The 14,636-nt window shown below is 39.3% G+C and overlaps 1 protein-coding gene across 1 annotated transcript in view; it reads left to right on the top strand.

Moving 5' to 3' along the window:
* The window catches only part of slc23a3 (solute carrier family 23 member 3), a 31,449-nt gene extending 26,697 nt beyond the window's left edge, over positions 1 to 4,752 (top strand). Inside the window, exons 10-12 of the mRNA XM_088606826.1 lie at positions 1,098 to 1,265; positions 2,169 to 2,264; positions 3,347 to 4,752. Of these exons, the coding sequence (XP_088462952.1) occupies positions 1,098 to 1,265; positions 2,169 to 2,264; positions 3,347 to 3,648 (566 nt within the window). The 3' untranslated portion in view covers positions 3,649 to 4,752. The remainder of the gene's footprint in view (positions 1 to 1,097; positions 1,266 to 2,168; positions 2,265 to 3,346) is intronic.
* The last annotated feature ends 9,884 nt before the right edge of the window (positions 4,753 to 14,636 follow it).

Here is a 14,636-nt window from a genome sequence, read left to right as displayed (position 1 = left end):
TGGGGGGGGGGGTCAGAGACAGACTGTTGTATTAACACTACCAAAAAATGTCACACTCTGTTTTATATACTGTATTTACTAAACATGTATTTTACTCTGTGACAACAAAGGTTCGTGAACAATTATACACAATGTTATCGTTTTACTTTTGCTGGATTCCCTCAAGGTAAGCAGTGCCTACCTCAGCCACACATTAGGGGCATTAGCGTAATTACAGTAAGTGAGGACAGCCGAGATAAAAACAATGCAAATTAAAAAAAATAAGATGATAGTTTGCAAGGAACATAAAGGTCACATTTTAGTGAAACTTCCAATTTGTTGTATTTTGATGTTGTATTTATTCTGTCAGTTGGTTTACCAACCCTCACACCCCCCTGAACAAAAGTTTAATGAAGCACTTTAATCTCACACTCAACATGTGGGAGAGAGACACTTGCACTTGATCCAATGGGCCTTCTGAATAGTGGCATAGGAGTGTATAGGGTGTATCCTAGCCATTCTCATTCCAGGAACAGAGGTGCAAGGTTCTGTTGATAGAACCTGAAAGGTGTTCTAAGACAATGAGCCTTTTGCACAATCTGTCTTAAGTATTTTACCAGCCTCAGACAGTCCATGGATTTCATGTATCTACTCAGAACAATGTGACCACCACACGAGGTGTGACATTATCATCAGTTTTTTGTGTTATGTCCAGGGGTCTATGTCGAATATTCTCCCTGTCTTTATAGAGCAGCTTCATATTTTAACATTTTTTTTCCCAGGGAAATGCCTTTACTTTGGTACTTTTACGTGTATGTCCATTTATATATCCATGCTTTGTCACTGAGGCTTGCTGGGAACCTTTAGATACCACAACTGTCTACCAACACATTTACAAAGATTTTTAATATCTCTTTGAATTACCTGCTTTAGAGCTGGCAAAGGGGAACAAATGATTCATTTTAAGAGCTCAATAACGATGCCCTCTTTCTTCATACTAGCTTTGACACACCTTCATAAAATGTCTTATTTTTCAACTAAGGCCTAAGTGAGAACCAAGGCCAGCAATCAGTCTATCTTTTATAAGCTTTCTCTTGACCTCTTTCTTATTCTTTCAGGTGGTGTTCTCAGTGTTACATACGCAATAGCTGTGGCCACTGGCATCACGTATTTCCAGTACACTCATATGGACTCAGGACGCAACATCTTCAACATTGGTTTTACAGTGTTCATGGCACTCCTGGCACCACACTGGTTTAATAGGAACCCCAGCATAATCTCTACAGGTATTACCATCTTCTAATCCATAGAAAATTTCCCCAGGGGACAGTTACAACTACATTTATTCATGCTAACAAATTTTCTAGAGGAGGCAGGAATTGCAAGTAACCATTTCTTGACAAAAACATCCCTGGTGATGATTTTGAAAGCCTTTCTCCTGTAAAACGTCATCTTCCACCAACAGAACAGGTCCCTGTGCACCATTTGAGAAAATGTTAAAAAGTTAAATGAAATAATGCATTGTGATGCTCCAAAACTGTGAAAAACAAAAAAGTTTTTCAGTTTGCTGACTGTCGTACATAGAGAGGGAAGGTACTATGGTGTTTATGGCCTTTAAATTAATTTTGTTTTGTATTGTTCCACTCCTTAATAATATTTCCCTTTAATGTATTCTCTTTTCTTTAATTAAAAACAAACTGTACAGATAAAGATTGTATGAAGATTTAAAACTATAAACCTTTATATATATATATATTTATTTTGTATTATTTGTATTTGTTAAAGTATGTAAATCTCTTCAGTCTAGAGGAAACAGAGTAAGAGGAGATTTGATGCAGGCAAATAAAATAGTAAGGGGTATAGATAGATTCAACCCAGGAGGCTTTCAGCATCAATACTGAAACAGGGACACTGTGTCACAATTCAAACTTACTATGAAATTTTAAAAGCTTAGAATAGAATCCATTTTCTTAAACAAGGCATTGTGAGTGTCTAGAACAGGCTTACCGTTGAGATTGAGTTGCAAATGCCTTAAAGAAAGGTCTGGATGAAATTGTAGATACATTTATCTACAAAATGGCAGAATGGCCTCTTCTTGCCTTTCTTTTGTTTATATTACAGTACGTTTACAGAATCTCATTAATGATATGTGACGATTGAGTAAAAGCTGAACTGCTGTGTCTGAACAGGTGTCTCAAGCCTCGATGTCTTCATCCAGTCTCTGCTAACTATGCCTGTGTTCCTTGTGGGAGTGCTGGCCTTTCTCTTAGACAACACTGTTTCAGGTAAGGAGACAACTCTCAGTTAATGTTCATTTCACCAGCTCTTCAATGTATTTCACAATCTGCATCTCAACATGGAAAACAATGTCCAGATTTCTTTCCCACAATGTCCCCTTGCTTTTGTGAAAGTCTGTAAAGTAGAGAGTATTTCATAAATCTCCCAAATTTTTTCTTAGTGATTCTTCAGGAAAATAGTACTCACGCTGTACAGTATTTACTGTATATTGTCTTGTAAATTGTTCTTAAGATGTTATGAAGTCTAAAAGGAGACAATTATTTTTGACTAGTTTCGTGATTTAAGGCCCATTCTGTACACCGGATAATTTCTTTGTCTGAAGAAAGATTTTAAATAACAACACTGCACATTATATTAGGGATACGGTTTGTTTGGACTTTTCTTACTTCAACTGTTTTCTAGAATCTGCAGAGATTTAATTAAGAACCGAAACCCGCACATTGAACATTGAATGCTGATTAGAAAACAACTTGCCTCCTATTTCTATCAAACAAATTTTCTATTAGTTTTTTTCTCCAAGACTGTACATATTGGTATCTTGCAAAAGTCCATTCATTAAGATTTATGAAGTATTTATGCATGTCAATTTAACTGGAGGGTGGCACGGAGCATTGGTTAGTATTGTTGACACAGCACTGGGGCACTGGGTTCAATTCTGGACCTGTTCTGCAATTTATGTGGAATTTGTATGTTCTCCTTGTGTTCCAGTGGGTCTCATCCCAGTCCAATGACATACTGTTGGGTTAATTGGCTTCTGGGGACAGCTGGCCCTAGGTGTGAGTGTGTGCGAGTCTATGTTTGAGTCTGTGTGCCCTGCGATGGACTGGCATCTTGCGCTGGTGTACCCAGCCTTGTGGTCGTTGATGGTCGGATTAGGATTCAGCTCCATGGATTGGATGAAGTAGTTAGAGAACAGATGGAAGGAATTGCCCTAGATATGGACTCTAGTATTGCAAATGTTTAGGTTTGAAAATACAATAAGCTCAGTTCCGATTGAGCTCATCCTTAAGTTCTATCGTGTCTCACTGGAGATGATGAAAAATTCTGTTTTTGCTCTCTTTAACTTCAGGCACTCCAGTCGAAAGAGGTCTCCATGCGGGGGTAACTGGAAAAGGAGCAGAGGCCCTGGTAAGGAAAATACCAGGCTATTCTGACCAGCTAGCCCTAGTCTACGACCCTCCCTTTTTGGTGAGGAGACTTTTAAACCACCCCTGGCTACAGGCCTTTCCCTTCTGTGCCTGTGGTCTACTGGACGGCAAGACAGCCAAGGCAGAAGTGACATTGCCAGAAGAAGCAACTGATCTGTTGGTCCCGTCTTCTCAACAAAGCCCCAGAAGCATGAACAATATCCCCAGTGTTTCAGAATGCTAGCCACACAGGCAAGAGCTAAACCTGAATAGTCCGGAATGCAAAAGAGAGTAAAATAATTGAGTCTGGACTGAGCAAATGACCTTTCTGAATGTGTTAAAAACAGAGTGAATGGTACCATAAGTGAAAGATCAGGGAGACTGTCATTAAGTACAGTCAACACTGGGCTATCTCCTCTAACAAGTGTATCTCAAGCTGGAGTTTTACAAGACGGGTCTTTTGTACATGATGGGCCTCTGTAAAGGTCTCCATAAAATTGTCTATTAAATCTTAATTGAGAAAAAGACTTTTTCCTATTGTACCTCAGTCGGGATTTAAACCCAAGCCTTTAAAGAGTAAAGGCTAATCTGTAGGCACATTTGTCTTTTTGTGAGTGGGTTTTGTATCATACAGTAGTTATCTTTACGTGTTAGACATTTATCTATGTAAAGAAAGAGCTTTCTACTTTCATATTCAGCATAACATAGGTATTTTAAAGTCAAGCCCATTGTAAACTGAAAAATTCTGAAATCAGTCAATTGAGGAGACTTCCTCTACTGCATGCTTTATTGTGCCCACTTGATCTAAAGGAAATTTGGAAATTGCTAACCCATCTTACAGGACAGATGATTTAAATTTCTATTGTACTAGTAAATACAAAATTTAATATATATTTTTATGTGGACATAGTGGATCATTTGTTCAACAGCAAAATAGCATATTTTGCACATCACACGCAAACTGCATTTGTGATATCGGAAACAGATCAAACAATCACAACATGAAAGATAGGAGTTAAACACAGTGGAATGATATAAAGAAGGAATGAAGATGTGTACCAGTTTAAACTAAAGTGAAACAGTTTAAATGAAACAGGTGAAAATGTGGGGTGTGGAAGACTATTCACCGTCTAGCACAGAAGAGTGTGATACATACTCCTGCCACATGCTGTACAGTATGTTCCACTGACGTCTTCCTTAAAGACACGTTTTGTGTTATTGTACTCTTGTAGCTTAATATTGATGTCCTTTAGCTTGTACTCATGTAATTAAGTTCAATTTATGATGGTAGCACTGCTTATAATTAGAATAAACACCGATTTGTTTTTCTGGAAATAATGTCATCTTATGGAAACTTGTTGGGTTTTTTTTTTTCAGGACCACTCCTGATTTAAAAAAAAAAAATGTTATCACAATACTATATAATAAATACTTTTTTGAGGATACAAGGAAAATATTGTAACAGGTTTGCATGGTGGGTATGGTTCCATTACATACTTTATCCTCACAATTGAAAAATTGCAATGGACTGGTATTCTTGGGGATCTAACCCCATCTTTGCTTCTCATCACAACTCTTATAGAGGATAATTGCTGGTAAAGATCTTTCTAATAATGGAAGGAGGGGTGGATGGTTTAATGGTAGGACTACATTTTTGAGCTTGTTAAGGATTCAGCCAGTGAAACCGAAACCAAGTAATTTGCAGGAGCCGATAGAGCCAAGTCGTGATCCAAATACCGTAGACGAAGGAGAGAGTCGAGAGTCCAGGGGAAGCCAGTGATCCAAACAGGGAGAGAGTAACCAAAGCCAGACCGTAATCCAAAACCGTAGACGAAGGAGAGAGCCGAGAGTCCAGGGGAAGCCAGTGATCCAAACAGGGAGAGAGTAACCAAAGCCAGACCGTAATCCAAAACCGTAGACGAAGGAGAGAGCCGAGAGTCCAGGGGAAGCCAGTGATCCAAACAGGGAGAGAGTAACCAAAGCCAGACCGTAATCCAAAACCATAGACGAAGGGAAGAAACCAAAGTCGAAACCAGCACAGTACGAAGAGGTAGAAGGCGTAGCGCAACTAAGTAGCTAGAAAGGAAAACCAATACTGAGCGAGGAGGTAGGGAAAGACTAGCGCTTAAATACAAGATGAGACGGAGGTGTGGTGGTGAAAGCGTACACTGATAGGTGGACTAATGAACTAAGACTACGCCTTCTTCTGCCTCTTTCCTTGCCAGGAGGCAGGGATCGTAACCCAGCTCTACTGAAATCATACAATTCCCTTTTGTTCTTAGAAATACAGAAATACAAAAACCCTATTTAAAAGTTATTTTTAGATGTAGTACATCTAAATAGTACAGATGACACTATTGCAGCTCATCATATGGTTATTATTCATGGATCTGGGAAATATGTAAGACATCTGTTTTGCAATTAAGGTGACATTGACTATTGAGGAGATAAAAAAATACTAACTCATAGTACGCAGCCCAATGTGAACAAAACTCCACCTCAAAGTCTTTAACACAGTAGCGTCTCTTCTAGAATATCTATAAATATTTTTTCACTATATTAATTGAGAATCTGGCTGCATTTAAAAATGATACAAATGATGCTAAAATTTCAAATAAAATAAATTGGTACTCAGCTCCAAAGAGCTCATCCTTTTTAACTGCAGTTGAAAATTAAGTGTCTTGTTAAACATGCCACCTTTCTAAAGAACAATATGAATTCCACAGGAAAACCTGTTTTCTCAAAATTGTCAGTAATGTGCATATATTGACATTAACTGGTGTCAGGTATGTAGCGATACCAATTTCTTTTCAACAAAACATGTTTTCCATTCCTTCACTTGGATGGAATACCTAGGCTACATTCAGCTTTCCTCTGGATCTTCAAAACATGATATACTTTTTTTTTTTTTACACTGAACATCACAGGGTAGGCCAAATCGATCTTTGAGGAAATAAATCTGTGACAATGCACAAGGGCAACTATAAGAGATGGATTGGAATATAAAATTACACACATCACTGACACTTACACTCAACTACAGATCAATAGAATTCAAGTTCAAGTTCACGATTATTTGTCATTCCAGCCATATAATAATAATAATAATTGCTTACACTTATATAGCGCTTTTCTGGACACTCCACTGAAAGTGCTTTACAGGTAATGGGGACTCCCCTCCACCACCACCAATGTGCAGCCCTCACCTGGATGATGCGACGGCAGCCATAGTGCGCCAGTACACTCACCACACACCAGCTATCAGTGGGGTATACAGTGGTGTGAAAAAGTGTTTGCCCCCTTCCTGATTTCTTATTTATTTGCATGTTTGTCACACTGAAATGTTTCAGATCATCAAACAAATTGAAATTTTAGACAAAGATAACACAAGTAAACACAAAATGCAGTTTTTAAATGAAGGTTTTTATTATTAAGGGAAAAAAAAAATCCAAACCTACATGGCCCTGGGTGAAAAAGTGATTGCCCCCTAAACCTAATAACTGGTTGGGCCACCCTTAGCAGCAACAACTGCAATCAAGCGTTTGCGATAACTGGCAATGAGTCTTTTACAGCGCTGTGGAGGAATTTTGGCCCACTCATCTTTGTAGAATTGTTGTAATTCAGCCACATTGGAGGGTTTTCGAGCCTTAAACACTTTAAGGTCATGCCACAACATCTCAATCGGATTCAGGTCTGGACTTTGACTAGGCCACTCCAAAGTCTTCATTTTGCTTTTCTTAAGCCATTCAGAGGTGGACTTGCTGGTGTGTTTTGGAACCCAAGTGCGCTTTAGCTTGAGGTCACGAACAGATGGCTACACATTCCCCTTCAGGATTTTTTGGTAGACAGCAGAATTCATGGTTCCATTTACCACAGCAAGTCTTCCAGGTCCTGAAGCAGCAAAACAGCCCCAGACCATCACACTACCACCACCATATTTTACTGTTGGTATGATGTTCCTTTTCTGAAATGCTGTGTTACTTTTACGCCAGATGTAATGGGACACACTCCTTCCAAAAAGTTCAACTTTTGTCTCGTCAGTCCACAGAGTATTTTCCCAAAAGTCTTGGGGATCATCAAGATGTTTTCTGGCAAAACTGAGACGAGCCTTTATGTTCTTTTTGATCAGCAGTGGTTTTCGTCTTGGAACTCTGCCATGCAAGCCATTTTTGCCCAGTCTCTTTCTTATGGTGGATTCATGAACACTGACCTTAACTGAGGCAAGTGAAGCCTGTAGTTCTTTGGATGTTGTTGTGGGTTTTTTTCTGACCTCTTGGATGAGTCGTCGCTGCGCTCTTGGGGTAATTTTGGTCGGCCGGCCACTCCTGGGAAGGTTCACCACTGTTCCATGTTTTCGCCATTTGTGGATAATGGCTCTCACTGTGGTTCGCTGGAGTCCCAAAGCTTTAGAAATGGCTTTATAACCTTTTCCAGACTAATAAATCTCAATTACTCTGTTTCTCATTTGTTCCTGAATTTCTTTGGATCGCAGCATGATGTCTAGCTGTTGAGGATCCTTTGGTCTACTTCACTTTGTCAGGCAGGTCCTATTTAAGTGATTTCTTGATTGAGAACAGGTGTGGCAGTAATCAGGCCTGGGTGTGGCTAGAGAAATTGAACTCAGCTTTCCAAAGATGTGATAAACCACAGTTGATTTATGTTTTAACAGGGGGGGCAATCACTTTTTCACACAGGGCCATGTAGGTTTGGATTTTGTTTTCCCTTAATAATAAAAACCTTCATTTAAAAACTGCATTTTGTGTTTACTTGTGTTATCTTTGTCTAATATTTCAATTAGTTTGATGATCTGAAACATTTCAGTGTGACAAACATGCAAAAAAATAAGAAATCGGGAAGGGGGCAAACACTTTTTCACACCACTGTATATCAGCTATATATCAGCTATCAGTATATACAAGGTCTGTCAAATCCCATGTTTTTATGTTGAAGTGTTGTGTGGAGTGTCTTTGTGTAGTGGTAGAACAACACAATCCCAGCCTATTTTCAGGAGAGACCAACTATTGTGCTTGCATATACTGTGTATCCAAATGGAGCCTCATATACAGGTCTCATACTTGGATAGAACCCCCCTACTGGTGAATTATGGAATTGCAAATACTCGAGTTTAAGAAAAACCTAAATGATGAAAGCTGCCCTAAAGTCCTTCATTCAAGCTATTTCGGTGTAGCAAGCGATGACTTAAATATAACTGGAGTTAATCCACTCAAATTGGAAAACTCAGAAGGAACAGAAGGAGCTCTAGTACAACACTAAGAACATTCTAGGGCTATACAAGATAAAGGAACTAGTAATAGGTTTATTCCATGCTGAAAAAAAGAAGAAAGAAAACACAACGTTTCAGCTGTGGAGCCTTCTTCAGGTGAAGAATAATCCAGCCTCTTCAGGTGTGAGGCTCTACGGCTGAAACGTTGTGTTTTCTTTCTTCTTTTTTTCAGCATGGAACAAACCTATTTCTTGTTCCTTTGCAGCCTACGCATGCTGACGCAGCTACCCACCTGAACTATACAAGATAAATACAACATACAACACAGAGGCTTATTTGTTGTTTTCTGAAAGCATGGCTGAGAAATGCGACCTTCCCTGAGACCAGTGGGTCAATATAATTGCCCCGTTTTTTAATGGGGGAAGCCCAGAAGCCCAATTATGATCTGCATGCCAAGTGCCACATCCCAGTACTATGTACTGAACCTGAGGACCTGGCTAGGGTGAGAGTCACAAAGTGATTTTGAGCCTGCAGATTTAAATCTGGAGCCCCTGCTCTATGTTGGATCTCATCCATTTGGCATGAAAACTGTTACTAACGGAGCTCAATTCAGTAATCCCGACACATCGAGGACAAGGAAGCACCTGAATCAAATTAATAATGATCCCACTCTTTCCTCAGATACCATCAACAAAATTAAGGCTCGAGAAATGGGAGCAGGGCAGTCTTTCTGAAGGTTTCCAAAAAGAACAAACATCTGATACTATCCAACATGCATGAGAGTCTGTGGTAGTTTTCTCTTTCTTTAGACTTTGAGAAGCAATGCTAATCTGTCTGTCAGCAACTCTGAAGCCTACTGATATTATGAAGATAAGCCTTTTACGAGTGATAACATACCCTCCGAGTTTCTTTTTTCAGTTTTTGGTGTCACCTGGAGTCATTACTATCCAAGATGATGCAGACTGCTACATAGAGAAAAACCTTCTTCCATTTCCTAACCAGTTTACCCAATTCAGAGACACAGGGGATCCAGAACCTATTCTGGCAAGCAACTGGTGGAAAATGGGATACACCCTGGATGAGATACTGTCACAGAGCACACTCAAAACACAGACATGCACACTCACACAAGGGGCAATTTTCACAGAAGCCAATAAAAGTGATCTATATGCTTGGGATTATACAATTTATGTAAGACATAAGATAAGGTAAGAGATCACTTTATTGGCCATTTACAATTTCTTGTATCAGGAATTTGTCTTTTCACATACCCCAGCTTGCTCTCCATGAGACACACAGACAGGGAGAGAGAAGCTTGGGGTCAGAACGCAGGGTCAGCCATTTATACAGCACCCCTGGAGCAGCTGGGGTTAAGGGCCTTGCTCAGGGGTCCAATGGAGTAGGATTCCTCTGCCAGCCGTGGGATTCGAACCCACAACCTTCCAGACAACATTCCCTCTAAACTGTGTGCGTGTACATGCGCACACAGGTTATGGAATCAGCACACATGGGAATTTGAACTGCACACAAAAAATTAAATAAAAAAAATGATAATAAAAAAACAAACAATTGAAAAATGAAAACTGACCACACGAGACTGGCTGCAAGAGGCCCAGCTTGGCCATTATTATTAGCATTATTATTGCTACTCGATAATCGATATCTATTCTCTCGTAGTCTCGAACCTCACTGCTCATGCAGTCTCTATGACTGGGCTCGTTGAAACTCTGTCCCGGTCTTTTGGATCTCTATGCTTCTATGCTGAGTATATTAACAAAAAATAATTTCAGGTTTGCAATTTTACATACACTCAATTTAGTGTGCCCAAGTTTTTGTCACTGGGGAAAAAAATTGCACAGCTCGAAATTTATGCGCACACAGACCATTGAAAATTAGATCGAACATTGCTTCCAGCCACAGGCTCAGATCCTTAGCCACAGAGCTACCACAACGCCCACCCTCCCTCACTGGGCACCAAGATCTTAGACACCAAGTACTAACCACAGTTTGTTGTCTCTGGGAGAGACTGTCCCATCAGCATTAAAAACCTGAAACACTGCATTTCTCCCTGTGGTGACAATATCCTGTTACTTTTGGATTATATTGTTAAAGCACTCTCTTCCTCACAAAGACTTTTCATATATTTTAGAATACTTTTGGGACATACTGTAACACTAACTGGTCTAAGTCTGCTCTTTTGCCTTTGAATTCTTACAAAAAGTCACACAACCTTAAAATATAGCAATAATTCAGCATGTAAATATCTCCTCACTGAAATCTATCATTGCGTAGACGTCCATTTACAACTGACAACTGTTTCACATAACTGAGCCATTCACCACTGCTCTCTGTTGAGTAACCCTCCAAACCGACAAAAACACTTGCAGTTACTGTATATACATACTTAAATTCAATATTGTCGCCAGGCTACTGCCTTACTCACGCTTTTTGTCGCTCCGTGACACAGCCTGTACTGTATCTGGCAATAGTGAAAATATAGAATTGTTCAATCTGCACGCTAATGTCTCTGTGTATATTAAAAAGCTAAACATTCTTCAACAAAATAAAATTTTATATACACAGTATGCACCACCTAACCACAGGTTAGACAGATAAAGACCAGATATCTTTTAAACAGAGCAAACACAGCGTAATAATACTACAGCTACCACAAGTTATCAAGCTACTGTGATAGTGCGTGGGTTATTAGGCTGCGCTTTTTACGGACTTCACCTCTGAAATCTCTGTAAGAGATACACGTAGAGCGCCAATATGAAATCGTTTCGTTGTAGGTTCTTAATTATCCGATTTTAAGGGCGAGCGATAAGGCTCTGTAAAAACTTTATTCTCTCTTGTGCAGAGAAAGAGTGCACCTGAGCTGAGGACTCTTGACGTGGTTCTAGGAAGAACAGCTGTGCAGCCATGTGAACATTTAAATATAGTCGTGACTAAGGCAACTGAGACATTTTCTGGTCTCTGGGCCCTCTGGTGACGACTAGCGGACTCGAAAGTGAACTTTTCCTCCGCTTATCTGTAGTACACTTAGTGTATTTCTGAACGAACCAAAAAAAAAAATTCTCATCGAAGCGCAGTCCTGTTTTTTTAACACCTAGGAAAAACGCATGCTGTTTACCGGTGGAAGGTGTCAGGATGCAATTGTATTAATTCGATCCCCTTTTTCATTCTCAATGGCCCACACAGAGCGAAGTTAAATTAAGGTCCAGTAACCGATTGCTCTAACATGAACTAATAGCTAATTTCAGTCTGTGATAAAGTATATTTGATCAAAGGCCAGATAAATTTCTCTCGATTTGCCTCAATTTTATGGTCTAATAATAAATAAATCATTGTTTTCCTTATGACCTATGTGTTCTATAAGAAAAAAGACTTTTACCCATTTTTCTAACTGTACAGTACATACATCATGATCGGGATAGGGTGTTCCATATTTGACAACAATAAAAGCTAAAAATGTTGTATGATGTCCAGGTTATATCCCGCCTTGTGCCCGTTGCTTGCTGGGATAGGCTCCAACTCCCCAGTGACCTTGAATTGGAAGAAGCAGTTAGAAATGGATGGATGTTGTATGAAAGTTTATACAGATTTGCATTACATCATCCAACTACCTGTAACTTTTGACTGAAAGAGCAAACCTGAAATCTGAAAGCTAATATCAACGTAAACCAGTAGAGGGTTACAGGTAAGTAAAACTCAAAAATGCTGTTCACGTTCAATATTATTTTGTCATTTTTTAATTGCAGGAAGAACTCGTCACACTCATGAGAAGTCTAATACATATTGAGGTTATTATGAGTTTTTAAAATCCTGACTTCCGAAAGTACATATTTAATTAGGCGCCAGTTTTATTAACAACTCTGTTGATTTACCTCAGTACAAATTGGAAACTGAAATACCATGGTACAAAGTACAAAGTTCTCTCTGTGTTCATGTGGTTTTCCTCCAGTTTCCTACCACAGTCCAAAGACATATTGGTAGCTTAAATGGCTTTCAGAAACCAGGCCCTGGTGTGTGTGTGTGTCTTCCCTGCAATGGAGTGGTGTCCTGTCCAGGGTGTATCCTGCCTTGCACCTGTTGCTTGCCAGGATAGGCTCTGACTCCCCCCTGTTTTTAAAACAATATCAGGATTGGATGAAGAGGATAGATAATGAATGTATGGAGAATGTTACTACTGGGCGCCTGTGGCTGGAAGGTTGCCGGTTCGTATCCCATGGCCAGCAGAGGAATCCTACTCCATTGGGCCCCTGAGCAAGGCCCTTTCACCCCAACTTCTCCAGGGGCGCTGTATAAATGACTGACCCTGCGCTCTGATCCTGAGCTTCTCTCTCCCTGTCTGTGTGCCTCATGGAGAGCAAGTTGGGGTATGCGAAAAGACAAATTCCTAATACAAGACATTGTATATGGCAAATAAAGTGATCTTATCTTACTATAACCCAGTAGTTCTGTGTTCAAGCCCACAGGTCTTTACTGGCCCTCTCAGCACACTGCTGCTCATTCTACCAAAAAAATTAAAGACACATTCAAGCGCTTGAGAAAAGCCGAGAGTCTTGGGGCAGACATGAGCAGGTGAGGCGGACATGAGAAAATTTGTTGTTCACAGAAAAAAAACCAAGATTGTGTCTTTGGGAATTGAGGCGAGAGATGAAGCAAACTACGAACCATTGCAGTTTGACAGCCAAGGGGAGACAGGTGAAAGATTAATGGAGAAAAAATGTTTTGTGTTGTAGGAAGAGAAGGGAAACCATTTTGTTTATTTTGTTGTACAGATCTCACTGTGCAAAGCACACAATATAGAAAGACGTGTTGAAACAAGACATTGGGATTTCAAACGCAATATCCAGAGAGCTGAAAATAAGCCATCTTGAGAAAACCCTAAACAATGACTTAATTTGTTTGTGATTCAAGCTTACTGAAGATAATCCTTTTTAGAATCTTTTTTAAATGATTAGAGAAACAATTCCAAAGTCATATGGAAGGATCAAACATCTGCAGTTAAGCAACAACTTGGGAGGCCTATATCAGAAAATTTGGGAACAACTGTCTGCCCAGCTTAATTCAGATTTCACCTTGATGCAGCTTTAAGGTTAACAGCTAATGAATCGACAAACATAGAAGGCATCTAGATTCAGTGCATGGTGAAAATACATACATTAATGTTTACTGAGTCAGAAGAAACTATTCTTCTACTAAATTCAGTTGTTTCAAGAGATGGGGAACTAATCTGACTGGTAAACATTTATTTTCCAAAGTCTCCTGGTATTTAATTGTATTTTGAGTGATAAGGCACAGTGCTGCATGGTAGGAAACAGACACACAAAGAGAGTAATGGACTCAAAAATTAAGTCATAAATGACTTAACTAAACCACTGTTTATTTTCTTTGTTTCAACAACTTGAATCGTTATATGGTGACATAATAACAGGGAAGTTAGGTAACTGAATTGAAAGTAAGGTTCTTCAGATATTTATTGTATACCAGAAGTTATGCAGCTTCCTTCTAAAACTGATGACAAGGATAAATATCCTAGATTAAAATATGACAGCTCCGATATAATTTCATTTTGTCTATTGTATATCATTGGGCATCTACAGAGTGTCAGAAAGATAAATGATGATGAGTTACTATGCACTGTTACCAGTTTTAGTATCAAGTTGGAATTGTACATGCATGTTGCTCAACTTAATGAAGGTCACCTACATTTTGTGCATCTTCTGATGTTACATGGAGTGTGTGTATGTGGTCTGGAAAGTGACAAAATAGATCATGTGTGCTGCTTTGACACAGCAGTTACAAGAAAAATTCCATCTGCTGGTGCTTTTCTATGTGATCCTTACATCTTCACTGCTTTAAAGCTTAAAGAACATTATTCCTACAACAGGAACAGGAAGAAGAATTGTACAGATTTGCAGTAACTTGGAGCAACGTAAATGGACAGTGTATTATATACAGTATATGTTCAGGAATTGTGAAAATATGCTTCCAGACAAGTG

Source organism: Lepisosteus platostomus, chromosome 14 (assembly GCF_059453375.1).
Source record: "Lepisosteus platostomus isolate fLepPlt1 chromosome 14, fLepPlt1.hap1, whole genome shotgun sequence".
Classification (NCBI taxonomy): Eukaryota; Metazoa; Chordata; class Actinopteri; order Semionotiformes; family Lepisosteidae; genus Lepisosteus; species Lepisosteus platostomus.
Note: the sequence above shows the minus strand (reverse complement) of the source record. Positions and strands in the feature narration are given on the sequence as shown.